The following is a 27603-nucleotide window of genomic DNA, read 5'->3' on the forward strand; positions in this document are numbered from 1 at the left end:
GTGACACCCAAATTGATAGTAAGTGAGCCGGGTACTCAGTTTTTCAGTATCAGATTTTATAAACAGGGATATTGGATCACTTTGCATTATTTTCTTTCTGAACAGTCGGGTTCTATGAGCATTTTAATTTGAAGGTTAACGATAAGAAAATACGGACGTTTGATATTTCCTGATCGTTAACCTTTACTAGTACTTCTCATAAGCCTTAGCTTCAAAGGAACTGCGCGCAGGCAGTTTAATCGCACGCTGAGCCCCCCCCCCCCCCCCAAAAAAAAAAAAAAAAACAGTTAACAATGCAAAATGACCGAGAAAGGTGAGACTGCGGGGAGCGAGCAAGGTAAAAAGTGAGGATTCAACCTCCATGCCGGAAGATGCTTTGTCAGACATGAGAGAAGATAGCCGCTGTTCGAGAAAATGGGCCAGGAAAACGGGACCGGCGGAGGGAGGGAGCGGCGGAAATTGAGCCAAGAGAGAGGAAGAACTCTGGGAAAGTCAACCTAGGGGGTATGGAGAGGGGGAGTGGAGGCCAAGAAAAGGCAGTGCATTTGAACCTACAATTACTGTAATTTAGTGTTGAAATACCCCATTCTACATCATTTGTCGTTGGGTGCCCCTGGACCCTCTAATCGAGTTGTACCATCGCCATGAAGATGAAGCAAAACAAACAATAGACTCAACATCTCTGTGATTTCAATTATTTGCATTACAAAAAAACAAGAAACAAAAACAAAACAAAAAAAAAGTATTCGAGCAAGATAGGAAGTGAGAGCTCAACCCCATTCAAGGAAATTATTTTAAACTTTTTTAGAACTTTATTGTATAACTTGTAGCTTGAATTCTTCTTTGCCTTAAGTCAGTGTACGCTGATGACGCTATATCGGAGTGCTGCTGGTATATCGACAATTAACGTTCAAGCATACTAAAAACTGGTTGCCGGCTAACAGGCTTAGCCTAAACGTTACTACAGCTAAATTTATGTTATTTGGCACAAACTTTAGAATGTCGAACCTCGGAATAACTTTCTCCGTCACCATTGGAGTTAGCAGATCAAAAGGATTCAAGGAACGAAATATCTGGGAGTACACTTAAATGAAAAATAACATGTTGATAAAGTGTATTCTAAAGTTATTTGTTCCTTTTTAAAAAAAGTGGTCTCAGGCAGGCTCGGGTTAATGTTAATCTGGAACTCGGCGAAATTCGATCTTCGATCACAACGGTAAGAGACTCTTATTCTCAGCTTACTTCGGTGTTGTATGCGATGACGCTGGTGTTTTAAGTTGAAAACGAATTCAGCCGTTTCACCAGTTGAGGCTGCATGCTACGATGACTACAGGCGCAGTTTAGCCTGCGGAAACCATTAGGACTATCATCAACGTGCCATGCAATTTTGGTCGTATTAACGTTCCCGAGGCGTCGTATTAACGGGAGTATAATAGGGGAAGTGTCAGATTACTGATGACCTACAAAATTGAAGAACGAATCTCAGAGAGGGAGCATAGCGGTCACCAAATGCAGATTATAAAAAGATAACTTTGAGTATTTCTTAGTCATTTTTTCTGTTTGCATGGTTTTGTTACGTTAGCCACCTGGCACAATTGCATGTCAGTCTTTGTCCTGATGGTCCGATTAACTGATTTTTTTAAACGGAATTGGCACTTTGGACTCCAAGATGTGGTCGTTACTTGCATTACAACAGTGGTTAGATTCAGTTGGGTTTAAAGAAAACAAATATTAATCTTTTGCATGAGTGGTCGCACTAAGATATATAAGGTGGGATTCCTCTGCTCTGAGGTGAGCATTAAATCGAAAGATTGTTACCAACAGCTTTATTCTCTTTATCCAGTCAAATCAGTGTCACTACTTCTGATTAACTTACAAGACACGGTAATGGTATTCTCGAGAATCAGAGATGTATGTTGTGCGAGTTTTGGTCTTTCCCTACTTATTTTCTCCCCATCACTGGGGTAAGTGTGGTATTTTGTTCTTTTGCGGACGTTTTGCAGTCCCAACCCTCGCCATCCTCTGTCTTATTACTTGCTCAAACCTAGACTGTGTTCCGTTTCTTCTTTGAATTTATAACATGGAAATAAACTGTTAGAATAGTTCTTGTCTTTCTGGCCTTATATCAAATTTGTGACAATGAAATGAACTAAATCACTTTGTTTGGGTGTCAATGTATTTAGCGGAGAGCACTAATTGGAGGTACTCTCCAGATCGAATTGGAATTTGAAAAAGGTTGGTTTTTGGGTAGAGGAGAAAACTGCAGTAGCCGGTGAAAAACTTCTCGGAGCAAGGACGAGAACCAACAACAAACCCCTTAAAGAACTTTTGTAGATAACCTTGGTAACACAGTCATTGTATTTTAATATTTAGAAATACGACATTTGCCGGCACATTCACAGTACCGCTAAATCTTCTTTTGTTTTCTACTGGGAGCCTCATACAATTTTTCAAAAACTGTCCAAGGAGAAACTTGGCTCCACTCCACTTTTTCTAAACAAATGTCATTTATTAACTATCGCACGTCGTGGGGGTTTTACTTCTTTTCAAAAAAGTTAAGCATGTTTGACAAACACTTAAAATTGAACTGATGGCTAGAAGTTATAAGCACCAATCATATAAGGAACGAATAATTGCTAGTATGCAATGCCGACCGGTTTATCTTTTATTATTAGACATTCCAAGATCACGAGGAAGTTAACGTCGCTTTAATTCGGATGTGTGGTTTGACTATCAGATTTCTCATGTTTATGGAGGAGATCAGTAAATTTCAATCCTCTCTAATCTCCCAGCCGTCGTATAGACAACAATGCTAAAAAAATGATTCAAGTAATGCAGTGTACAAAATACCCTGTGCTTTGTGTTCATGGCATAGTTATTTTGGTGAGACTGGAAGGTCGTTTAAAACCAGAAGGAGAAAACATGTCCGAAACACAATGAAATGTGCTAAAGGCTCTAACACTGCGCCCACGCAAGGACACTCAATCATGTCATCGAGCCACCATCGACAAGGGAACAATCCATACAATAATTACGCACGGTGCTTGAATCTTGGCACACTGCTAAAAGGATCGCGGTTGTTCAAACCTGATGCCCGCCTCCAAAACAATATAGCACTCTTTTAAGCAAACATTGATTTTGACACTTTTAGCATCCTTGTAAACATCTTTTAAACACGTATTTTCAGTTCTTAATTTATGCCTGCTATTCGCTATATTTACATTTCTTTATGTTTCACTTTCCACACACCGTTTTATCCGTCGAAGGTAGCAGACAGGCTATTTCGTTTTTTCAAATCACTTTAACCAGAGGCCGCTATTCTACTATATATATTTTATTGATCTATACTATTTGACAAAACGCAATTGTTATGAAGCCTGACAAACCTCTTTGTTATATGTTTTTGCTAGCATTGTTGGCCATCTCCGTGTACAAACCACAATAGATTTTGAAATGTGTGGGAGCAACTGACCAATAGAAACGTTCCTGTTAACTTGTAACTTGTAATTTTCGGGACAACACTCACTCAAATGATTATAATTGACGTACTTAGCCTTTCTTTGCATGTATTACTAATTTTTTTAGGCTGTATCCTCAGCAACTTTAGTACGCAAATAAAAAATTAAACACTTCTTCTCTCTTTTTTAGCAGATGCCTCGCCATTGTGCAGCTGGGGACTTGTGAATTTTGTAAAGAGTGAAGCCAGGAAACTTGACTCCCATTTCGCGGCTAATGTTCGTGTAGTCTATTGGTACAAAAACAATAAACTGATCAGTAACGGCACTGATGTTTTATTATTATTGTTATTATTATTATTATTATTATTATTATTATTATTATTATTACTATTATTATTATTATTATTATTATTATTATTTTTAACAAACTCTAGAGAGCAGCACACAGCAACAGATCTTGTCAACTTCTTTATTTTCTCCTACCGGTTTCGTCTGATAACACAGACTTCGTCAGGGAGTTTGAACAAGATAGGGAGGGAACTTAATTTATACCTTATCATTGTAGTACAGATCACGTTCCAACAAGGGTGTGAACAGCGAAAAAACATCCACAAAGCATTACGTGCAGGATATGACGGAAATCCTGCGTGACGCTGAGAATTATTTATTTACAAAAAATTGTTTACAAAGAAAGTTAAAAAAATAAAATAATAATAAATAAATAAAATTGTGTGAACTTTAAATCATAGGATTGTGCACTATCGTGGCCTTTCCAACATAACTGCAGCACCATTGTCGTCATGGCAAGGCAAAGCTTCAACAACCAGTCCCTTAATTAGCTAAGTCTATACGGATATATACTGAGCAAAAAAAATTTGCTGAGCTATCAAAAGGAAGTCTCAAAAAGATGAGCACTCGTAAAAATGTAGTGCATGGCAAACAACAGTCATGCTGACGTTGCTTTCTTAAGACGCCTTTATTTGTCTCAATCAAGAGAAGACAAAAAGTTCTGGCGTGATCTCACTAAAACGCCTTACATCCACCCCCGAACAACACCTACGCCCTGTGCATTCCAAGCTAACTAATTACACTAGTTATTAGTCTACTTATATAAACGAGTACGGAAAGTCTTAAGATTGTCCCAATCAGCTGTCTACTTAGTTACGACGTCTGCCAAAACACTTATCTCTGCCATCGGCTAGACGGCTACAAGGTACGATAATGGACTCTTCAAGAAGAAAAAGGATATGCTGTATTATTGCTGGCCTTTTCCTTTTCATTTGCTTTCCTTCAGGTAAAATATAATGTTAAGTTTTATCTTTGGAATACTGTTTTTGAAGTAGAAATTCGTCGAAGTTCTAACCTCATACTGGATCCACACTTTGACAACCAATGTTAGTCTTTCAAACAAAACACGCAAATACTCTTTTTTTCCTTCTTTTTTTTGGTAATTTACAATTGAAATCAATTTACATTGCATTTCAAAAGTCTCGTCCGAAACGAGTTGATTTAAAAGCTTGCACTTGGTAAAGAAACTTTCAACTGGACTGGACTGTCGACCCGACTGGTTCAATACAACAACGATGTTGTTTCCACCACACATGGGACCCTTTTTGGGATTGACACAGTTAATATGTACACAGTGCCTCATGACAAATTATATATATATGTAAAACTTGGATTTTTTGAGAAAGATATGTTCCAAGAAGATATCTTGATACGAGAAAAAGTCCATTTCAGGACAACACTCACCCAAATGATCATAATTTACGTACTAGGCCTTTCTTTGCATGTAATTTTTTCAGGCGGTATCCTCGGGAACTTTGGTACGCAAATAGAAATTAAACAGTTCTCGTTTTTTTAGCAGATGCCTCGCCATTGTGCAGCTGGGGACCTGTGAATTTTGTAAAGGGTGAAACCAGGAAACTTGACTGCTATTTCGCGGCTCCTGTTCGTGTAGTCTACTGGTACAAAAACAATAAACTGATCAGTAATGGAACTGATGGTCTTTATCAATCATATGATCAGTTAACTGATGTCACTTTTCGTAGTACGCTTCATTTTCCCACCGTACGCATGAAACATGAAGCCAGTTACACTTGCAAAGCAGGCGCCAGTCAGACTACGACCAGATGTTCAAACGGTCAAACAATAGACATTAATGTCCACTGTAAGTATTGTTTTTGTTTGACGTTTAAATGTGCGGTACTTATTGAAGTTTATCGCATAAAAAAAATAAATAAAAAAAAAAAAAAACTTTTATTCACCCTCGGCAGTGTTTATTTACAACACATTACGTTGTTAAATAATCTTGATTTTGTTCAAACAATATCTGGCCCTGCAATTACTGTATTATTTGACTGAAGGACTCTAACCACCTTCCCCTGGGGGAGGGTCACATAACAATTGCATTTGCTTTCTTAAATATCAGTGCCCAGTTGTTAAAAACCCGATTGTGATAATCCTGCGTTAACGTAAACTTTGATGAGTGTTAAATTACTAACGAATAAAGATTCTTTGAAGAGATTTTTGTTTTTCAGATTTGATTCAGACGTTTCTTAACCATTAGCTCAATATCAGCTTTTATTAACCGCGGTTAATTTTTAATCGGGTACTAGCATTAATCGGCTTTCGAACAACTGGTCGCAGGAAGATAGTATTCATTTGGAAACAATAATAAAGTCGGAAACAAACAAAAACATGGGTCTCTCGCCCCTTTTGAAAAAAAAAAAAAAAACAAAAAAACAAAAACAGCAGATTAGGGTCAGGAATATAATCTCTCTCGAGCTACCGACTGACAATCATGGACAAAAGTGTTGAGACAATTTACCAAAACTAACTTTGTCGAACTAACAATGGTATTTTATATTTGAATGAAAACACCTTTTTCATCTGTAGTCACACCCCTCCCCCCCCCCCCCCCCAAAAAAAAACAATGTTGCAAAACACTTCCTAGATATTTATTTGTTTCCAACATTGAAAAAGGGGGATGGGAAAGCTACCCTTTACGAGGAGAGAGAGGAGAATTTACACCTAGGGAAAAAAGGTTGGTAATTTTCACGTCTCAAGAACTTTTGTCCATGATTGGAGGTATGAGGCTAGACCAAGCAACTAATTAACCAACCGACCAACTAACCAAGAAACGAACCAGCCCACCAAGCGACCAAGTGACCGACAAACCAACCAATTGACCAATGGACCAACGAGCCAAAGAAAGAAAAAAAAAACAAAAAACGACTAAACAAGGAAACAACGGACCAACGAACCAACTACGTAACCAACCGATCGACCCACCAACAAACCAATCAACCGACCGACCGAACTATCAACAAAACAACAAACAAACCAAACGACCGACCAACTGATCAGGCCAATAATGAACCAATCGACAAAACCAATCAAGCAACCAACCGACTGACCAACCAACCCTCCGGCCGGCCGACCAGCCGACCGAGTAACCGACCGATCGACCGACCGATCAACCGACCAACCAACCAATCTTCAATTCCAACCAAACAACGAACCAACCGACTGAACAACCACCCAACATACCTTCACACCGACAAACCAACCGACCGACCGACCAACCGAACAACCATGCAAACAAGCAACAAACCAACCTACCAACCAACCGAGCGACCAACCGACCAACCAACCAACCAAGTTTCCAACCTAACGACCAATAAAGTAACCAACTAACCGACCGACCAACCAACCGACCAACCAACTAACCAAACAACCAAACAAGCAACCAACCGACTGAGGAACCGACCAGCGAAAGAAGCAACAACCAACCGACCGACCAACAAACCGACTGATCAACCGACCATCCGACCTAAAAACCAAACAACGAACCAACCGACGTACCAACCAACCAACCAACCAACCAACCAAAAGCAGGGTTTTCGGAATTTTAAGGAGAGTACCGGACCTATTCTAAAAAGCACTGTACGGGGATGTTCGCTCAATAGAGCGCGAAGCGATTGTGGAAAGCACAAACCGGAAGTATGCTCCCTCGGAAAATGTTTGAAATTGTACTCACCGAAAGGCAGTTTCCAGCGTGCTTGAGACCAGAGAAGCGGTTTTTTTAGCCCAAGATTATAGCTCTGTCTTTCCTTGGAATAATGGACAATCTATTGTCTTGTGACTTTGTGTTTCAAAACTCTCAAATATCAAACTTGTCTATTCACCAAGTTCCTCATCAGAACCAAAAGCTGAATTATAAGTAGCGGACATTACAACCGGCCTCCGGGCGCAAACGAAAACGTTGCAAACGGCCAACCGATAAACTAACGGCAACCGATCAACAAACCGACCAACCGTCCTTTTTTCTTTGATTGCTTTCCCTTATTTTATAGAGTAGATTATCTTTTCTCCTGTAGTTGCATTTGACTTTTAAAAGAATGAAACTGTTCACTCGATCTCGCCATACATGACTCATGGCTTATTTGGCGTTTTAGATGCTTCTTCTTGGCCTTGAGTTCGTATGCGTCATTTTGAAGGTGACAGTAAACTGAAGGAACTTAGCCCCTTCCGGGGTAGGGCTGTGGGTAGAGTACCCCTCTCTGAAGACGTTCATTGTATTTTTAACACAGGTCGCGATGGTCACATAAAAGCAAAGCAGAAAACAGTCTCTGTCAAAAAATTCTCCAGCACAAATTTGAAGTGCTCAGCACTGAGCTGGAAAACCTGTTTCTCTGGTCCCGTCACCTTAACCTGGCACTACAGAAACAGGATTCTGCAAAACAGCACAAAGTATACAATAACTGAGGAACACAAGACCAACAAGTGTCAGAGGAGGCTCCTACACGCTGAGTTTATTCTCAAGATTTATAACGTGACGGACGAAGATGCTGGAGAGTACTTCTGTCAGTTGTATTGCTCCTTCATGATAAGAACTGAGAGAGAAGCTATCAAACTTGTCACTTTGGTCCAACCGGGTACAGTTATTTAACATTGCACTTTATTTTTCCAAGAGGGTGGGGTATGACAGATTCCAATATGAGGTGGGGTTCTCATCGAAACGTTTGGAAAAACCTCCAACAGGTTCTACCAACTCGTTTTGGGGATCTTGCATGATCTTGGTAGGAGTTAATGTTCAGTACTCTCACAATGTAATACACTAGGTAATAGAGGAGAGAGGGAGGCAGAGAAAGAGTACTTGTGTACTTGTGACTTTGCCTAGTGACGTGTGCACGTGTCATACATTGACAGTAATGAACAATGCTATTCATGTGCCTCAGGTACAGAGCAAGAAGAGATCTTTCTTAAGATGGTTTCATGGGGTTTTCACTTATGATATGGCGCGCGCCATGTTACAAATCGAAACTACAGTGCTGCTTGTTTTCTTTGTTACAATTTATTGAAATCCCCCAAACTATAACGATGAAGAATACAACTGTGTTCTCGAACCCTCCGTGGTAAAGTAATGCCTTTGAGTGTTACTAAAACCCTAGGGAAACACATTAACTGACGAGTTTTTTGATTTTTTATTTCTTTCAGGCGAGAAAGAAGAAACCACACTTTACACAACTTGAATAATCTCACTTTTCTCCATACATTTCTTGTGGTACTAGTTAGGAGAATCTATTTAGACATAAAAATATTTTATCCTAAATATATACATACATCCTTTATTTGTTATCTCAGGTTAGAAATAAGGCAGCCAGAGGCTGATGTGGACCTGTGGTGTTCATTTCCTTTTCCTTCATGACCCGTGTGTAAGGATAATGTAAGGCTGTAAACAGACGCTGCTAGATATTTAAGGGCTTAAAATAAAAGGTTAACGTGTAATGTGTGGCCAAAGTAGACGTAGTTCTTACCGTTGGTAGTCTCTTCATCACATCCACCATTGGATCTCTAAACTCTTTGGCGAGAGACGTTTTCGTGATGACCAAAGAATGGCTCTTTCCATTTGTCAGAACTGTCCCACCAGATAACTCAGTTCCCAATCGGAATACTACAATCCCTTATTTGGACTTATTTGGCGCGAAAACATGCACGAATATATATTTATCTGTGGACATTATCGATTTTGAAAACTGCAAACAGTTCTTTAAGAGTTAGTAAACACCGTTGGGGCAAACTGAACTGTCAGGAAAATCTGTGTATATAAGTTTCAAGCCAAACGAAGGTTATTGAGTTTGTTATCCTTGAAATGTTAGGGAACTTAAGCACAGACGTTTTTGAGCCACGGACGGCAACCGGAAATTGAATTTTTCCCTTTTTGGAGCGTTTTTACGACATCGCGTTTTTAACGTCAAGCCACAGTCATCAACAAAAGCTTTTCTGTCCATGGTAAAGAGCAAAACCACGCTAAAAATGGAATCATTCGGCTTCCGGTTGCCGTCCTTAGCTCACGAATGTCTGTGCTTAAGCTCCCTATTTTCGCTGAAAGCTTGCATTGGGTGTTACTGACAATAGCTTAGTCACGTGACGCATTTTGACCCAATCGCAGACAAGCAAAAATATTTAAAGGATTTTAAATGTCATGACGACAAGACTGATGCCTGATTCCCAATCAACGACGAAAAGTAAAGAAATTGGATCCAAAGAACATAAAAATATGTATGTACCTCATTCAGTATTTCAATGCAGCAAATAATTAATTCAGAAATTGTCATTTCTTACATCACATATTCGCTGACTCTTAACTTCCGAATCTCATACTTTCGAATCTGCCTTAATAATCAGTCCTGTCTTATCATATATTTCTGGTAACTTTTTCCTTGTTGAATCAAGCATCAGTTTATGTCGTTTGGTTTTGCTTTAAATTTGCTTAAATGAAAGCCATAGGGCAGTTCGTTTTTCCTGTTACGCTGTTTAATCTTAATAATTTTCAATATAGAAATATTAATTTAGATTTGTTTACTAATGACCTTGGCACTGAGAATAAGGTAAAAATGGCATGGAAGGCTAAAACTAAACGAGTGCGTGGGAAGGTAACTGAACATTTGATTTGCAAATTAAGGTTGGTTCCACGCACGCGACCAACTGAAACTTAACAATTAATCAGGTATACTTTGACACGTTTTATGGTATTCACGTATGTACGGTAAAATTTATCAAGGGTATCCATGCCACGTCTGCTTGCTGAACTGAAGTCCACGGAACACCCGTTCGCTCATTTACTGACACGAAAGAGTAAAAATAAAAAAGCTTATTAAGGTAAAACTTGCGTGTTTGCAACCTGAGCCTAAACAACAATCAGAGTTAGAACACCGGCAGGTGACCCGAACTTAATAAACAATAGTTTGGTTTGTCACAGATTTTCGCAGCGCGAGTGGCGCCAAACCGCCTCGTATAATCGGGTTTCATTAATTTGAAATTAAGCGGCGTAGTCAAAAATCAACGATGCTTTTGTCAGTGAAGTTACCTTTAAATTAGCAAATCTTGTAAATCTTAACATTATATTTTTCCCAGAAGAGAAGACATACGAAAGTAAATTTCGGACTTTTCAGTTTAAATGGAAGTTACAACATCAATAAATCGGCATGAAATCCGCGAAATTTTTGGGAATTAATTTTCGTATGTCTTCACTTTCTTTTCTAGACAAGATTTAATGATCTAAATGCAGTTCCACAGAAAACAGTTCTAGGTAGTGTTATGATTAGGTTTTACAAATAAAGCTGAAAGAAAAAACTTCAGAATGCTTTTTTAATGAATTTTGTATAATTATAGAAACACCAGAGATTAAGCTGCATCAGCCGACTTCTCCTACGTCACAGATGCTGAAGGCAGTAAGTTAAGATTGATTAAAATAATGATCCATAGCAAATGAAAATATCTTCTTCTCCTTCTTCTCCTTCGTTTTCTTTAAAGGCACCTAGGCACTTCACGTTAGGCTGAAACTGATGAACAGTGAGACTTCATTAATCACATGCAAGTCTCAAATAACAAATTAAAGTTGCTCAGCAGCACTTTCCACTGCTGTTGATTTTGCCAACTGAACAAGAAGTTCCAACTAACTGATCCAATGACGACATTGTTTAGAGTGTCCATTCCATTTTACTATTTTCCGTCTCATTTCGTTTCGTTTCTGCGTCTAGACCAGCGGTTCACTGTACAAATCATACATTCTGTGGCAGAATTTTTAAAGACATCACGTTTTGAAGCCGCTTTTCAGTCATGCGAGAAATATCATATTTATGTGAGCGTAAACTTGCGTTTGAGATGTTTAAAGTGGCACATACGCGCTTAATGACAGGTGACATGCATATATTAAAATAGGAGCATCGAGACGCAAAGGTAACTTGATGGTGATGCCAAAAAAGAAACTGGATTTAGGAAGAAGTATCCTTCAGTTGAGAGGACCATTGTCTGGATTCACTTGTATAAGATAACACGAGGGAGTGAGGATATTAATGATTTTGAACTGAGGGTTCGTGGCGTTCCGAGTTGCTTATTTTCCTCTCCACCGGAAACAGCACCGAATTTACGGTAAATTCCGCATTGAAAAGAAAAAACCTTGTAAAATGTAATTTTTTGCAGAGCAGTTACGCTACCCATTATCCAACAAATGGGCCCAGTGTCCGACCACCGTAATAACTGTTTTAGCGATGAAAAAAATCCGCCCCCAAACGAGAAATAACTCACCGTTTTGCAGATATTTTAGCGCATCACTGTAGAACTTGATTTGGGAAAAGAGATTGACCATTATACGTATTTATATTGTAATAAAAATATTCTTAACTGACTCTCAGCGTGGGAAATGTTCTTAGTATGTTCTTAAATTTTAGTTAATCGCAGCCTTAACGTTCTTATAAAAAGGTTTTTATAAAAAAAAAAAAGAGTGTATGTGGAGCCAGTTTTTTTTATCATGTCTTAAAGGGAAGTATCACGCGAACTTGATGTCATTTCCAAACCCAAAAACGTTCGTCTGTCAAGAGGAAAAAAACACTAATTGTCTAGTTTTGTTATAAATCATCATCCCAATGCAATAAATCTGTCGATTAGTGTCTCTGGCCAGAGAAAGAGTAAACAACACCCCATGATACTTCCCCTGTAAAGGGGCACTGTCACGGAGATTTTGTTGTACTTTAAACAAAGCAACTCAAATATTTAACATAGAACTTTTTCTCTAACATGAAATTGTTCATAGAGCACTGGGAGGAAAATATTAACTGATTTCCCCAATGAAGAACGAACTATAAATAAGATTTTAGTATTATTCCAAAACACACTTTGAACCTTATTATAAAAGTGAAGCTAAGTGCAAAGTTTTTATTATGAAAATTAGTTTTTATTCATATGCAAACAAACCTATTTTTCTTATGAAAAGCTTTGCACTTAGCCTCGCTTCAATAATGAGGTTCACAGCAACTCGGAAATGGCCTATCTCTTTAGGTCGGATACTGGGCAACATAAGCTGTACTGTGTTTCGCGATGGAAACAAATTCGCAAAAATTGAGGCTCGCATAGTGCCATAGATTTCGTATGCTACGTTTTGAATACTGAGCGGTTATCATCATGCAATTGCTGTGAGAGGAGCTGCGAACATCTGTTCAAAAGTTCTGTTAAGCTCCTGCGTGTCAATTAAAGCCTTATGGCGCCGCTTGTCGCCTAATGGTGTCACAGCGTAATGGAAAGTAATTATCGGCGAAAACCATTTTTGTCCTTAAGTTTACGTAGAAGCGATCTCTTTGGTAAAGTTCTTTAAAAGAGAGGTTTCGGTAGAATCCATGTTATAAGAGCTTATCTCTTGAAAAAGGGGTCAGTTAGGGGTATAAACCTTATTCCAGAATGGCTTACATTTTAATAGTCTTTTGTTTGCATTCAAATTAGCCCTTCTTGCCTCGTTCAGGGTAAAATATTCGTTGAATTTTTGAGCTTAAAACCGAGGCAAGAAGGGCTAATTTAAATACCAACAAAGCAATTTTAAATGGCAGCCATTTTGGAATAAGGTATATTATGGGACCTTTGATGTTAGTTGTTCACCCAGTCTTCGGCCAACTCAAAATTCAGTTGGGAAAATATTTCTAGACAAAGTATAATTGGAGAATCGTTCGTACGATTTTGTAAGGAATGGGTCCAGTATAGCTTAAATGAATTTTTCAAGAAGTCGCTCCTCACTCGTTTTTGAAGATGCTGGGAAATTTATTGCTCCCTTGGTTATCCGTCACACTCGCGGAATAATTACATCTTCATCCTGTTCGGCATTTTTTTAGACCTTTTTTGCCTTACTGTAAAGTGTATCACTGGTTGCTTGTGTGGTTAGAGTTATCTTCAGAGCCTTGAAGTAACTCGTGGCTTTAGTTTTGCTTTACTTCGCTTTGTGATTGCTTAACAAAAACTCGCGCCACTTTCTCAACCAATGAGAAACAAAACCAAAACCAATCATGACCTGCTCGTACTCGTTTTCCCGCGCTTGGCGCACGCTGGCGCTGGTTACTTGTATTTGCATTTCTTCGAGTTATGATTGGCTCATTGTTCCGTTTGCATTCGTTTGATTGGTTAGCGTGATTACGTTGCTCTATTAACTGGATTTACCTCGACCTTGCGCCAGTTTTCATGGCGCCCAAAGTGACGTCCTATGACGTCACCACCGTCATTAATCAGGAGCCCATTATGTGAATCAGGATCAACTATCAACTCGACATTTCCTTTATGTGGAGCAATCTTCGGTGATTGCTTTTTTTCGAACTGTCAAAGAAAGGCTTTGAAAACAAAGTAAAACCCACACAATGGGGCATTTATCACGCACACATTAGGGAAGTCTTAATTGACCCAGACTAATGTTTATGAAAGAGAGCAAGGTCGTTGAGAATTACCTTTCATGGTCGTATTAAAAATTTTGCTAAATTCACATTTAAATTTCTTGCTCAATTATTGACCTTCCACATCACTACTGTCATGAAGTCAAGTGAATTTTCAGTTAAAGAAAGAATGAGACACAGAAACTTGTCACCAATTTTAATGTAGACCCAAGGCGCGTGGGAAGAGTCCTTCATTACAAGTGCTAACAATAACCTTCGTTGTCATCCGTAGCTGAAAACATTTTCAAAGGATTTTCGCGTAGTAGGATGAGAGTTGCAAAGAAAATGCGGCTATTGTTTCTCGGTGGCAAGTGGCGAATCAGACACCTTTGTATTTTCGAAGTGTTACTTAACATAGAGAACGTAGTTCCATTAAATATCAAGGGTTTGAAAGTTTATGAAATCATAAAAGAGGTTACAAGGAATAAGGCATAGGTGGATTTGTTTGCAGTGTAAGAGTAATTGTTTCTTAGCTTGATTGTATTTCTACAGACAACGGACGGTTTTCGCTCACAAATGCGACAGCTCCAAGCATAATTAAATTCAGCTTAAAGCAATGCAAAACGAAACAGGTGCTGGTCGGTCAGCCATTCTGGTTGCCTTGAAGACCTCTCAATTTACTTGAAGCCGAAAACATGTTGAGTGATTCGAAAATTTACATATAAAAGGTAAAAATTACACACTTTTCTGATTTCCAAAGTTTAAATGGCGACTATAATTTCAACTCCTGGTGAAAACAAGTAAGACAAGTCAAGCTCTTAGCTACTCTGCTCTGAAAAATTTATCTTCCATTCAACATCGATTAATTAGTTCTCTGCTGACAATACGAAAAAGGCTAAAAAATACCAAGTCACTTAATTAGACAGTTGATAAATAATGTGCATATTTTGAGTAGAAGGGTTATCATTTCTATTCTTTTTTTCCATCTCAGTTCTGAATTTGCATCTGAGACCAGATGTGAGAAGGTTGTAACTGTTTTGGATTCGATGTTGAAAGACACCATGGAGAAATTTCGTCGAGTCAGTTGCTTTTTGCTTTGCTGTATTGCAGGCATCTTGTACTCAGGTAAGTTGACATCTTTCTGACAGCAACCCAGAAAGCACGGAACTATTAATGTTAAAAGACATTAAAGGGAAAAGAAAGCGTTATGCAGAATCAAAACAAAATAAAACAGGTTCCGCCCAAAGAGAAAATTTAAGCTTTAACGCTGTCTCCTGTGTTTTCAGATCGTTTCATGTCCTTTTAAAGACATATTTGTATAAGCTAATACAGTGAGATCTGTCCGAATACTTTAGCAGATAATCTAAGTTGCAGAAAGTTTAAGAAAAAGGAATTTTATTCCCCGAATTCACGAGCTGTTGTTAGGTTAACGGAAACGCTAGCTGGCCTTTTTTGCATTTTAAACGACATATTTGCCGCTTCGAAAACGAAAGGAATTAAATTTCCAGTGTTTCGAAATTTTGTTCTGCGATTTTGCCTGAGAAAACTTTATATCTATTTACAACAAAATATAAATTTCTGAGGTAATTGCGGCCTTCTCAACAGATATCCACTAAAGTGAACCGTTGGGAATACGAACACTTCACAATATACGAGAAAGAACAACACAATTAAATTTCAAGACTGAAACCGTTTTGGCGGTTGAACCCAACCAAATTGGGTTTAAGAGAGATTGCTGTCCCAGCTACATTGCATCTCCGATAGCATAAAAATTGATTCATTGACACTAAAACGCGTTGGCGGCGTTCCCATTCTCAGAGACAGAAAATCAGTGTGCGCGATAGCAGAAATTTGGTGACAAGACGACTTAAGAGAAAATTACAATTCGTCTTTTTCTCCGTGTCCACTCTCGGGTTGGGGCTGTGAGGGAAACGAAACAATCGGTCGAATCAAACGAATTTCTAAATCTTGAACTGACCAAAACGCTTTAACCTAAAGGCGTAGACACGCGATACAATCCTTGCACGATCTCGTGCAACCTTCTTCAAGTGTTCCATTGCAACAATATATATATTTTTTATAGGGGGTAGATTTATCGTCGTGTCAGATATAATTAAACGTGTGGTTGCTGAGGTACTCGAGTTCTTCGTTGAATTACATCATTTTTCACTAGGAAAAGGGCCTGGCAATTTTACCCCGTACAGAATCGATCGCTGTTGTCTTTGTGCGTGTTCCAGTTTATCTGTTAGATGACACTGTGGTAACGCTTGGTTATATTGTGTCTGTGGGGAAATTCCCTTCGTCAGTCGGAGACGACACATCGAGTTTGCACTCAGTAAGCGAGTTTCCGCCGGCCCGCTAGCTATCTATAATGAGTTTCGCTCTCTTATCCTCTCGCTAGAAAACGGGCAACTGTTCGATAGTCCCTTCTTGAATCAACATGTCAGCAGCCAATTTTAGTCATTGATATACCTTCTACATTTTAATGGGGTCGCTTTGCTGAAGTAGAAGAAATTTGTTTATGATCAAAGCTCGCGTTTATTCCTGATATGCACTTGCGCTTAAAAAGCCACAATACCCCTTAATTTTAAGAGAATTGTTTGATAAAGCATGATAATAAGGGCATTTTTGATAAGATGACGACCGTTTTCGAGCGGATAAAATTATTGGTATGCGTCCTATGTAAACTCAACAAAAATTTGTTATCCATTCTATTCTGAATTAATGTTGTAGTTATGTATTCTGCTCTGAAATTTCTTAAGTCTTTAATTAACTGTTGGCAATAAATTTTCATCTAGCCTTGTTCATACCATATACCGTATATCACTTTAATGATAACCGGCAGATGACATATGATATGCGTTGGCTGGAAAAAGCATCATATTTCGCAATCTGTCAAGTTTAATTGTCCAGAGATCTTGAAAATGCTTAAAGAAGTTGTAATTTTTCGTTTTTTTTTGTTTTTGTTTTTTCCTTTGGGGTAGTGGGGGGATGGTTATTTTTTTTCCTGACGTAAATTGTCTGACTACATGAGGAGATACGTGTTCGGAATATTAGAAACATATCGGAGTTGATGGCATGAACGTCGGCGGCAAAAGTATAATTGAACAGCGGACAACAGCTGTCTTTTGGTGATTATTACTAGTGTTTGCTTCTCTGACCCACCGTTTTTTTAACATCTAATGACACAAACTGGACGTGGGACGTCATAGGGGAGAAAAATGGCCTTCTTGCCGTGGGAATGGGACAAAGGTTCTGAAACGCTTTATTTAAAATGATAAATTTCCGTTTAAATTTCGTTGAGCTCGAAATGGAAATAATAAAGACGAGACTGATTCCTGATTAGATCAATGATCCTTGCAAAAAAAAAATGTTGGATATTAGTTTCATTTTCTTGGGGCATCTCGTTCGAAAAATAAGCCGCCAGACAAAAAGAAGCCATGTTTCGAACGCTCAAGATTGAGAGATGAGTTAGAACTAAAAAAAAAAAACCAGAGACACCCATGGTTCCCTTCATTGAACATTTTTTCGGGCGGCCTAGATCAACTCCGAAATTCGCATTGGTTGAATCGCAAGAAAAATTAGGGAAATTTATTCCTTTTCTTTTCAAAGGGACGAGAAATGTTGTTAACAGATCGAAATGAGGACAGCTAATAATTTTGAAAAACTGACAGGAACTCTTAAATCCGGGAGATAGACATCTGTTCCCTAAATTTTTCTGCCACTTAAAAATTCAGCTATAAAAAGAATTCGAACAGTTCAGACTGTGTTAGCGTGCACAGATATCCCTTTTAAAGGCTCGAAATTGACCTTGGAAAACAGAAAACGACAATTGAAGTATTTTTCTTAAATATTCCTGTTGGGTGCCCCCCGTATTGACGCTTTTTTTAAATTATGAAAAGACAATACTTGCAAGAAAATTAAAATGAATACTGTTTAACTGTCAAAGCCACATCTTCTCGTTTATTGTTATAAAATTTGACTAACGTGTTTCGAATTTCCCTTTTCAGTACCTTATGCTAAGACACCTAAAACTCTGTTTCGGTAAATATCTCTTCGGAAGGACTAAATCGCCAGGGTTTTCGGATTAACTTTTGATGGATAAAACTACCGTTTTTTTTTTAAATAAAGTATCACCTCAAAAGCTTCGCAACATGGAAATTAAAATCCCTTTCATTTTTGGACTAAAGAAATATGGAAATTATAATTTTCGGAGGAAGAAACATCGCGTTTTGAAAACGAAATTAGGCCAGCTCGGAGGGCCAGCTTTGAAATTCGGGAGATAAGATTCGGTTCTCTATAATTTTATACGACTTGGATAAACCATCATTTAAACATTTTATTTAACTTTTCACCACTGGTGCTCTTGTTTGTTTTCCTTTTTTCCCTGTGGCGTATTAGCCCCTGCTGAATTTTTCGTTTATCGTTAATTGGAATACCCACGTACATTAAGGGAGTTCGTGATCTCATTTTTCTTAAAATGAAGGACGTGACGTTTTCACATCTGAAAATGGCTAGGAGATAGTCAGTTCTAAATGCAATGATAGGATTTCCACTTCCAAAATTTGCGTTTATGTGGAAATATTGTTAACTTTCTATTAGGTCACGTGGCCATAATGGATTTTTTCAAAAATGTATGAAAAACATCTTTTCAAAATCAACAAACGTCAGGAGAATGCTTGAAAAGTGCTTGGTATTGCTCACAAAATTAACATTTGAGTATAATTGACAGATATTTAGCAAAAATAACATTAAGTTGGAGTATCAGGGCAAAGTCATGCCATCTGACAGGACAACCATACAAATCCTTATAATTTGTTGAAAACTGCCGTTAACTATTTCCATCTACAATAATTTCTTCCTGTTTCTAGTATCAACACTATTTCAGCTTATTGGTTTGGGAGGCATGGGTCATGTGACTTTTTATTAGTGCAAGGGGCCTCCAGGTATTCATTTGTCAGTTTAATTTAACCTAGTTCCCACGCTTTTTTCTCTCTGGAAGAAAGACAAGCCCGTACCCAGAGTCATCAGGCTCTTTGGACAGCGGTTAATCGCCAGGAGGGACTCCGTGGAATTTGAATTTTATTTAACTTTTTGATTGGCTCCCTCGAAACCGTTTGCATTGTTTCACCGCATAAATCATGTGGTAATAAATTAAAATTCCAGTTACCCAGAGTCTTTCCTGGCGACCAACCGCTGGCCAAAGAGCATGAGAAACTTTGGGTTCGAGATTTAAAGAAGGAAAAAAGGAAGAAAGAAAACATTGGAAAGAGGTTGCTGTCAGTTTGCTAGAATATTTAAGAAAACCAAACCTTTCCCGGGGAAGCAAATTATCGTTAACAGTACCCAAAGGCCGTTTTTTTCGCTCGACAGCAAGTCAGTGTCTCCAGATATCGATCCCAAGTTTTACTATGCAACGCTTAAGAAAATTACAATGACTGAAAAATAACACTTTGACTCTATTCAAGTTTGCTGACTTGTACTGTATGCCCAAGATTCGTTGGGTTTGTGGCGGGTTTTAAGTCATTGGACGATCACCCGCAAGTGAGTCCCATCCGCCCTAGCAAGCATACTTGATAGGCGCAAAAATGAGAGGGGAGTGTTGGAAAAGAGGGTGAATGTTGTCGGAAAAAAGCAAGCCTTCCCTTTCTCCTTCTCCTTGTGTTCTCTCCCTGAAAATCCCCTCCTCAGAGAACTCTCATGCAAAAGTAACGTGAGTTATCTTCCCAAATTTAATTTACACCGCAAATTTAGAAGATAAGTTTCATTTTTTCATGGTGACTTAGGGGCTGATTCAACCAATCACGGTGGGGTCGTTTTTGCTCACAATCTGAGCAAAAATGGTGCTACCAAAGATCAATTTTAGCCCTCCCCAGGGCTCACTTTAGCCCCTGGGTGTTAAAACACCTTAACGTAGGCCTATTAAATCCCGAAAGTAACGTAGGCACGGAGTTACCGCATTTTTGCAATAAGAACGAAATAGGGTGCGGTGAAAACATTAACGTGTAATGATGTCTTAATATTTCAAATGCATAGCTAAAATGCAAGGGATTGAATTACTAATGTCATTTAGCCTTCAATGAATAGATAAAACGTTTTTCAGACGTTGTTTTAGAGCTGAACTCTCTTAATTGCGTTAATTAAGTGCCGAGCAATTGTCCTAGAGCAATGCTTGCATGTAGAGCATACTAATTAAAACTGACAAATGCAGAATTCTTTGTTCGCATATTTAATCTGCCGCGAAATTGTCCCTTAGAAACGAAACTTCCGTCGTTTTTATTTTTTAAACGGGTCGTCTTCCAGTTGTTAAACTTGGCAAATACCTTTCTTTAAATGTAATCATTTAGATGTGAATAGTTGACTTAGGGAGGAAAGGTCAGCTTAGCCTCCGTAACCACCTTAATATTGGAATTCCCACCACTAGCAATTCAACTCCCCTTCGCGTCTCCCTCCAGAGTTGGACACTCTTTTCAATGTCATGGTTTTAAATCAGTTATCTTGGCTTATCAAAGCATTTTTGCTTTGTAGTTCCTCTGGTACACACCACTCCATTTTGCAGTTCGGGACCAAGGAATTTCGTAGAGGGTGAAAACAGTACACTTGACTGCGACTTCTCATTTCCCATTCGTGTAGTCCGCTGGTACAAAAACTATAATGAACCAATCACCAATGGAACTGGAGGTCTTTATCAATCTCATGAAAAGTTAAATGATGGCAAATTTCGCAGCACGCTTCATTTTCCTACTGTACGACTGGAACATGAAGGCAATTATACCTGCAAAACAGACACCAGTCAAACGACCAGTTGTCCTAACGGTCGAACAATAGATATCTACGTCCTCTGTAAGTATTCAGCCACACTGATGCCCTAAATTGTAAGAGTAATGAAATATTAGCTACCCTAGACCAAGCATTAGACGCGCGTAAATTAATTAACCCCCCACCCCACACCAATAGATTAAAAAAGCTCCCTTCAGTTCTGTAGCCTTTTAAAGAAGCGCTAAAACTCAAAACATAAGCCCTCGAATCTCTTTACTTTGGCCAAATCACCTTATCAATTCAGTTGATTAAAAACCAAATATTCGTTTCTTTGAAATAGTTCGTTGTATTTTGAACACAGGTGGAGAAGGTTACATAACATCAGGCAAAAAAATGGTGTTGGCCCAAATGTTCTCCAACACAAGTTTGACGTGCTCAGCACTGAGCTGGAAAACCTGTTACTCTGGTCCAGTCATCTTAACCTGGCACTACGGAAACAGGACTCTGCAAAACAGCACAAAGTATACAATAACTGAGGAACACAAAGCCAACAAGTGTCAGAGGAGGCTCCTACACGCTGACTTTATTCTCAAGATTTATAACGTGACGGACGAAGATGCTGGAGAGTACTTCTGTCAGTTGTATTGCTTCTTCATGATAAGAACTGAGAGAGAAGCTATCAAACTTGTCACTTTGGTCCAACCAGGTACAGTTATTTAACATTGCACTTTATTTTTTCAAGAGGGTGGGGTATGACAGATTCCAATATGAGGTGGGGTTCTCATCGAAACGTTTGGAAAGAACCTCCAACAGGTTCTACAAACTCGTTTTGGGGATCTTGCATGATCTTGGTAGGAGTTAATGTTCAGTACTCTCACAATGTAATACACTAGGTAATAGAGGAGAGAGGGAGGCAGAGAAAGAGTACTTGTGTACTTGTGACTTTGCCTAGTAACGTGTGCACGTGTCATACATTGACAGTAATCAACAATGCTATTCATGTGCGTCGGGTCATAGCAAGAAAAGGTCTATCTGAAGGTGGTTTCATGGGAAAAACCAACACAAAACCAACAATTGTGAGAGGAGGCTCCTACACGCTGAGTTTATTCTCAAGATTTTTAACGTGACGGATGAAGATGCTGGAGAATACTTCTGTCAGTTGAAATGCTCTTTCATGACAAAAGTGGAGAAAGATTCCAGTGCATTGGTAACTTTCGTTAAACCTGCAGGTGGGACCAAAATACATCATTTCTGCTTTTTGCTGAGCGATGCAGTTTTACGCAGGTTATGTTTTTGCAGGAAAATCAGATCTTAGTAAGGGCTATTGAAATCCAACAAGAAAATTAGTTGTAACAACGCGTATTTTTGTCCGAAATTAAAATCGTCCAAAATTTTTTGCATGTAATGTACTCCCTCTGTTCCCTTTAAAAGTATGCTCGCAAGACTACCAACAATCGCTCACAATAATTCTTAAAATCTTCGAAATACCTAATAATGTCTGGTATTTTTCCCAAATTAAGGCTCAATTATCCTACAAAAAAAGGTGCTTATTCCGATATTCTTTTTTGATTTCAATCGCCCTTGCTAAGATCTGATTCTCCCACATTGTCATAAACCACGCAAAGGTCTTTGTACGCGTTTCTCGGATCATCCCTGTATGCGCAGTAACAATCGAAGTAACCGTTCACCGATGTTAAAATGATGTGAGCGATTGTTGGTAGTTTTGTGAACACACTTTTAAAGGGAACAGAGAATCGTTTTGTGAGTGTGATTATAATTCATTGCACCTGTACGCAGCACTTATCATTTTGCAGCCATTTTTTTTCTTTTCAAGCTCTTGATACGGGTTAGTTTTGTTTAAACGAAAAAATAGGCGATGTCGTGGATAAACCTTATCCAGGCTTCGTTGTTTTGTTGCCCTTTTACTGATCATGTGACGGTACTCTAGGGAGTACATTACATGCAAAAAATTTTCGGACAATTTTAATTTCGGACTTAAATAGTGTCCGAAAATAAAACCGTCCGAAATTTTAAGCGTCCGATTTTTTTACAGTATAGTTTAAAACTTGGGCGACGGCATCACATATTCAAAGCCAATATACATGATATGGCTAGAATTCGGATTAGGCGGCTTTGCTCAGTCGTTAAGGAAAGAAAAACATTTGAGACACTGCTTGAGGCATAAGCTTGATTGAGTTTGTGTTATTTTCTCGTTGGTGTATCCGGCTGTAAAACCTTGAAGGTACAGTAAAACTATCATTTTCACAGATTTTATTTCAGTCCAATTCATGTTTTTTAGTCGTAAATTTACTTTAGGCATCTTTCAGCTCAGTGTCCGGAATTTTTGTCCGAAAATTGTCCGAAATGAGGGAAAAAGTTTCCGAAAATTAAACGTCCGAAATAAAACGTCCAAAATTTTAACGCCCGAAATTTTTTGCAATTAATGTCTCTTTTAGAATTGGGTCATATTTACGCTGGAGTGCACTCTTTACTTTAATTCCAAAAAGACAAAGAGTCGATTCTCCTGAGAATATAACGTGGTTTGTAATGGACAATTATCATATAGAAAGAATAAGGCCTATTAGCTGAAACTCTAGATTCCTGGTTGGTCTGCAGCTGCCAAAATATCGGGAAACTTTAGCATTTTCACTGCCGTAAAGATAACAGCGTGGAAAAAACATGGGGCAAGGGAGGATCTTCTTTTTTTTTTTCCATCGCCCAAAATTTGAGGTGGATTGACATTGCCAGGGCCTGAAAACATGAAATTTATCTTAACCAAATCGCCTCACTACCTTCCTTCCTTCTTTGTTTCCCTTTTTCTTGTCTTCTCTTCTCTTTTCTCTTTTTTCCAAGCTATTTTCCTAAAATGATAATAATTATTTTCTCTTCAGTGGAATATAATGAAGAGGAAATTCCAAGTGCCAGGTTTTTTTTTTGGTTTGTGAAATTTACCTTCTTTCCAATATGTTCATCTCACGAGCTCGAGTTTGTTTGATTGTTTGTTTATTTGGGTTTTTTTTTTCGCAGGCGAGGAACCAGAAACGATCATTTCCACTGAAGTAACATACCCGCATTTACCAACAAGTAAGTCTTTGAAGTTGGATTTAACTTAATAAGGTGCGAAGAAAACAAATTAGGGTCGATCGCATCGCTTCGATCGTTTATGCGTCGTTCACAAACTAGTTTAATGGCCTAGCTCCCACGAGTCTCCTGTAGCTCAGTAGCAGGGCATCTGAATTAGTGGTCGGAAGATCACAGATTGACTCCTCATGGGTGAACTCAGGTTTTCTTTTCCCAACTACCCCCGTGTTAACGACAAAAACAACATATATCTATCAAGTTATAATTTTAACTTTTAATTTTTAAAATCGACAGGTCGCCCGGTAGCAAAATGGATTGTTCCCATTGTGTGTTCTAGTGTCTTCCTCGTCTTTATACTCGCCGTTGCGTGCTTATTGAAGAAGAGCAATTTAAAGTTTTCACGAAAAGGATCCTCAAAATGTGAGTTCCTCTTTATACTATTGCAATGTAGAAGACATAGAAGACCTCGCAACGACCGCTTTTGTCTTCAAATTAAGGAATCTGAAGGAAGTCGCAGGGGCGGATCCAGGGGTGGTTTGGGTGGTTCGGTAGAACCCCTTAAACTGAAATGAAAAACGTTTAAACACGTGCGGTTTAAATCAGTGAAGACCTGTGGGGTTTCGATTATTGTAAATACTTAATAAGCGTAGTCCATTTCTAAGATAGCTAAAAACAGGGATTACTTCAAAGGCATGAAATAACCTACAATTAATATCCCCTAAAACGCGGGAAATCACCTTCCGAGGACCTAAATTTGAAACTTTTCCCGGGGGGGGGGGGGGGGGGCATGCCCCCGGACCCCCTAGGATAGTTCGCCTTCGGCGGACATTTCTCTGAGTCCCACGTCACTAAAATCTTGGATCCGCCCCAGAAGTATGAAGCTAAAGAGGAACAAAAATTACGGACAGTTCTGCAGTCTTAATACTGAACTCTTAGCGAATAAATCATTTTCGAGATTTCCCATTATAGAAGGACCCCAAGGTCAACCTATGGAATGCTTGTTAATTACAGAGAGGTGGTACATTCTTGAAAGAGTGGCCATCTTAAAAAAGAGGCCTTGTTAGATAAGTGTCCAGATTAAGTGGATCACGGTTGTTTCAAAGTGTCCATATCAGATGGATGTCCATCTTGAAAAGTGCCAAAATTAGATTAGCCTTGGAGAAAGTGCTCATATTAAATGGGTTTCCGTTTTCGAGAAAGAATGTCCATGTTGGATGGGTTCAGATGGCCGTCTTGAAGAGGTGTTTAGGAGCCGTCTTCAAGTAGTGTCCATGTTAGATAAATGTCTATATCTGGTGACATAATCAGGGAAGGTTCCGTCCTAGAAAGGCACGTGTCTATATCAGTTTTCCTTCTAAGAGTGATGACAACATCAGTTGGGTGTGCGTCTTGAAGAGCTGTCCACATTTTATAGGCTTCGACCTTGAGGATTTTTCAGATCACATCAGTGTCCTTCTTAGAGACCTTTCTTCGTTAGATTGATGAGAGGTATCCACACTGTGAGCTTGGTATGAAGAATTAAAGTGACAACATTACAGAATTTCCAGTTTAGATATGTGTTCGTGACAAAAATTAGCCAGGCTCCTATCTTACACAGCTCACAAGATCAGGTGGGTGTCCATACTCTAGAGGTGTCCACATTTGATGGGTACCTGTCATGGGGAGGATCTAGATTAGATTGGCCTCCGTCCTGGAGAGTAAATGTTCAATTACGGCAGTGTCCGTCTTGGAGGAATAAAGTAGATGACGACGGACAGCTTCTTAATGTTTGTCAGTTTGGTAAGGTGTCAGTAGCTTAGTAAAATAAATTAGAAGATTTATGATGTACTCCATTTGTTATTTTCCTTCCAGGCAAAGCAGAACTGGAGCTTGTGAACAACAAAATTTTTATCAGCTACAGCTCTAAGGACTTTGCATGGCTTAGTGAAAATCTGATCTCTCTTCTCGACAAACACTCGATACCATACAGCATTCACATCCGGGACTTTGAGCTGGGAAAGCCCATCGTCCAAAACATGGCGGACAGCGTGTACGGCAGCCGCCAAGTTCTGATTGTTATGTCTGACAACTACCTGGCCAGCAACTTCTGTCGAGAAGAACTGCAGATGGCCATCCAGAGGATAGTAGACACGGAAGATTCGTATCTGATTCTTGTGACGATTGACAACTTCAAGAAAAAGCGATTGCCTAGCGTTTTAAGGAAAACAAATGTGTTGGATTTTGAGAAACACAAAAGGAAACAAGACTGGGAGGAGAAGTTGTTGAACGCTGTATTAGATGCGCAAGCTGTCACTGTTTAGATCAGGGTGGTTATATGCTCAATTACACACAAATTTCTAGCCCTGGCCTTAAAATCCTGGATTTCTACGCTTCCATAGTGATGACGTGTTGAACAGTGTGACGAACTATGAACTTGAACCTACAAAGCCCTTGTTCTTTTTTACTTAGGGCGAGTTCGATAAACCTTGTTCCCGGTGGAAAAGGAATACATACAATGATTCAAAGAAATCCCTTATAAGAGTTGTTTGGAGTTACTGGAGTACAAAATGGCTCTTAATTTTTACGTGTCAACGAAAGTTTGCAGAAATGGCTGTCAATTTACTTAAAAGAGAAACCTAACAGCTATTCCGCTAATTTTTACTCTGGAATATGGTCAATCGAAGGCAACCTAAGTTTTACAATTATCTATGTGAAGAACTGTAGAATAGCTATAGTGCGACAAAATAGGGATTGTATCACCCATTTCCAAGCTTAGGGATTATATATCGTCCTTTTCTGGAGCCACTAAAACCTTTGTCATACTTTAGTTTGAATAGTTGTATTATTATTCTTAATATTGTTATTATTATTATTCTTATTCTTATTCTTATTATTATTATTATTATTATTATTATTATTAATTTTTTATTAAATATTCAAAAATACAATTTCCACAGTTACAGAAAGGGAATAATGACTTAATACTAGCACATAAAATAAAGCGACAAAAACAACACTATTAAATCAATTACAAGTCAAGAGAGGAAACACAATTCACTCACACAGAACTTGTAACTGCAAAAGTAGCTTTCAGTCGTCTTGTGATATTATTGAACTTTGTGGATTAATTTTTTGCATTTCGTTAGCTGTTACAATAGTTTGTTGTTCTTCCTAGTAGTTTAAAGTTCAATGTTGTATACAGGTCCAGTCCTCGCGATAAAACCTGAAAGATTATTAGAGGTACACCTGTTTAGTATAGACTGGAGTAAAGACAAAATATTAAATTCTCCCAATAGTAACATGTGATTGATTAAAATGAGGTCATCTGTAGCAAAAAATTTTTCAAAGATCAAATTTGTCTCTTTTAGTATACTGATTTGGATCTATTATCCCTTAAGGACAAAAAGTGTTTTTCCAAAATTCAGAAGATACTGTTGACGAGCAAAGTAAATGTTCGAGGTATTTTATTTCCTCTTGAAAGAAAGTACAACGTGGAGAGTCAGTTAGGCCGAGCGGAAATAGGTTTTCATTGTTGTAAACAATAGAATTTAGTACTTTATATTGGAATTCCCTAAGTTTTGATTTTAATGTAGCATGAAAGGCTAAGGAATAAACCTTTTCCCAATTACCAA

General features: G+C 38.5%; 1 protein-coding gene across 1 annotated transcript; it reads left to right on the top strand.

Moving 5' to 3' along the window:
- Positions 1-121: 121 nt before the first annotated feature.
- On the top strand, positions 122-27603 carry LOC146460375 (uncharacterized). The gene is made up of 13 exons (XM_085088335.1): positions 122-4752; positions 5323-5628; positions 8054-8398; positions 11139-11197; positions 12999-13045; positions 15144-15277; positions 20681-20995; positions 21273-21617; positions 21805-21835; positions 21950-22140; positions 23939-23995; positions 24287-24412; positions 25844-27603. The coding sequence occupies exons 1-13, from the start codon at positions 4680-4682 to the stop codon at positions 26290-26292; spliced, it is 2478 nt and encodes an 825-aa protein (XP_084944461.1). The 5' UTR covers positions 122-4679; the 3' UTR covers positions 26293-27603.

This window comes from Pavona decussata, unplaced genomic scaffold (genome assembly GCF_977016875.1).
Source record: "Pavona decussata unplaced genomic scaffold, jaPavDecu1.1 SCAFFOLD_214, whole genome shotgun sequence".
Lineage (NCBI taxonomy): Eukaryota > Metazoa > Cnidaria > Anthozoa > Scleractinia > Agariciidae > Pavona > Pavona decussata.

What these genes read in the sequence shown, in the direction of transcription:
- LOC146460375 (XM_085088335.1), top strand. Translation starts at nt 4,680, where the DNA reads ATGGACTCTTCAAGAAGAAAAAGGATATGCTGTATTATTGCTGGCCTT. An exon ending in AATAGACATTAATGTCCACT is followed by an intron (nt 5,629 to 8,053) that starts GTAAGTATTGTT and finishes TTTTTAACACAG; the next exon opens with GTCGCGATGGTCACATAAAA. An exon ending in TGTCACTTTGGTCCAACCGG is followed by an intron (nt 8,399 to 11,138) that starts GTACAGTTATTT and finishes GTATAATTATAG; the next exon opens with AAACACCAGAGATTAAGCTG.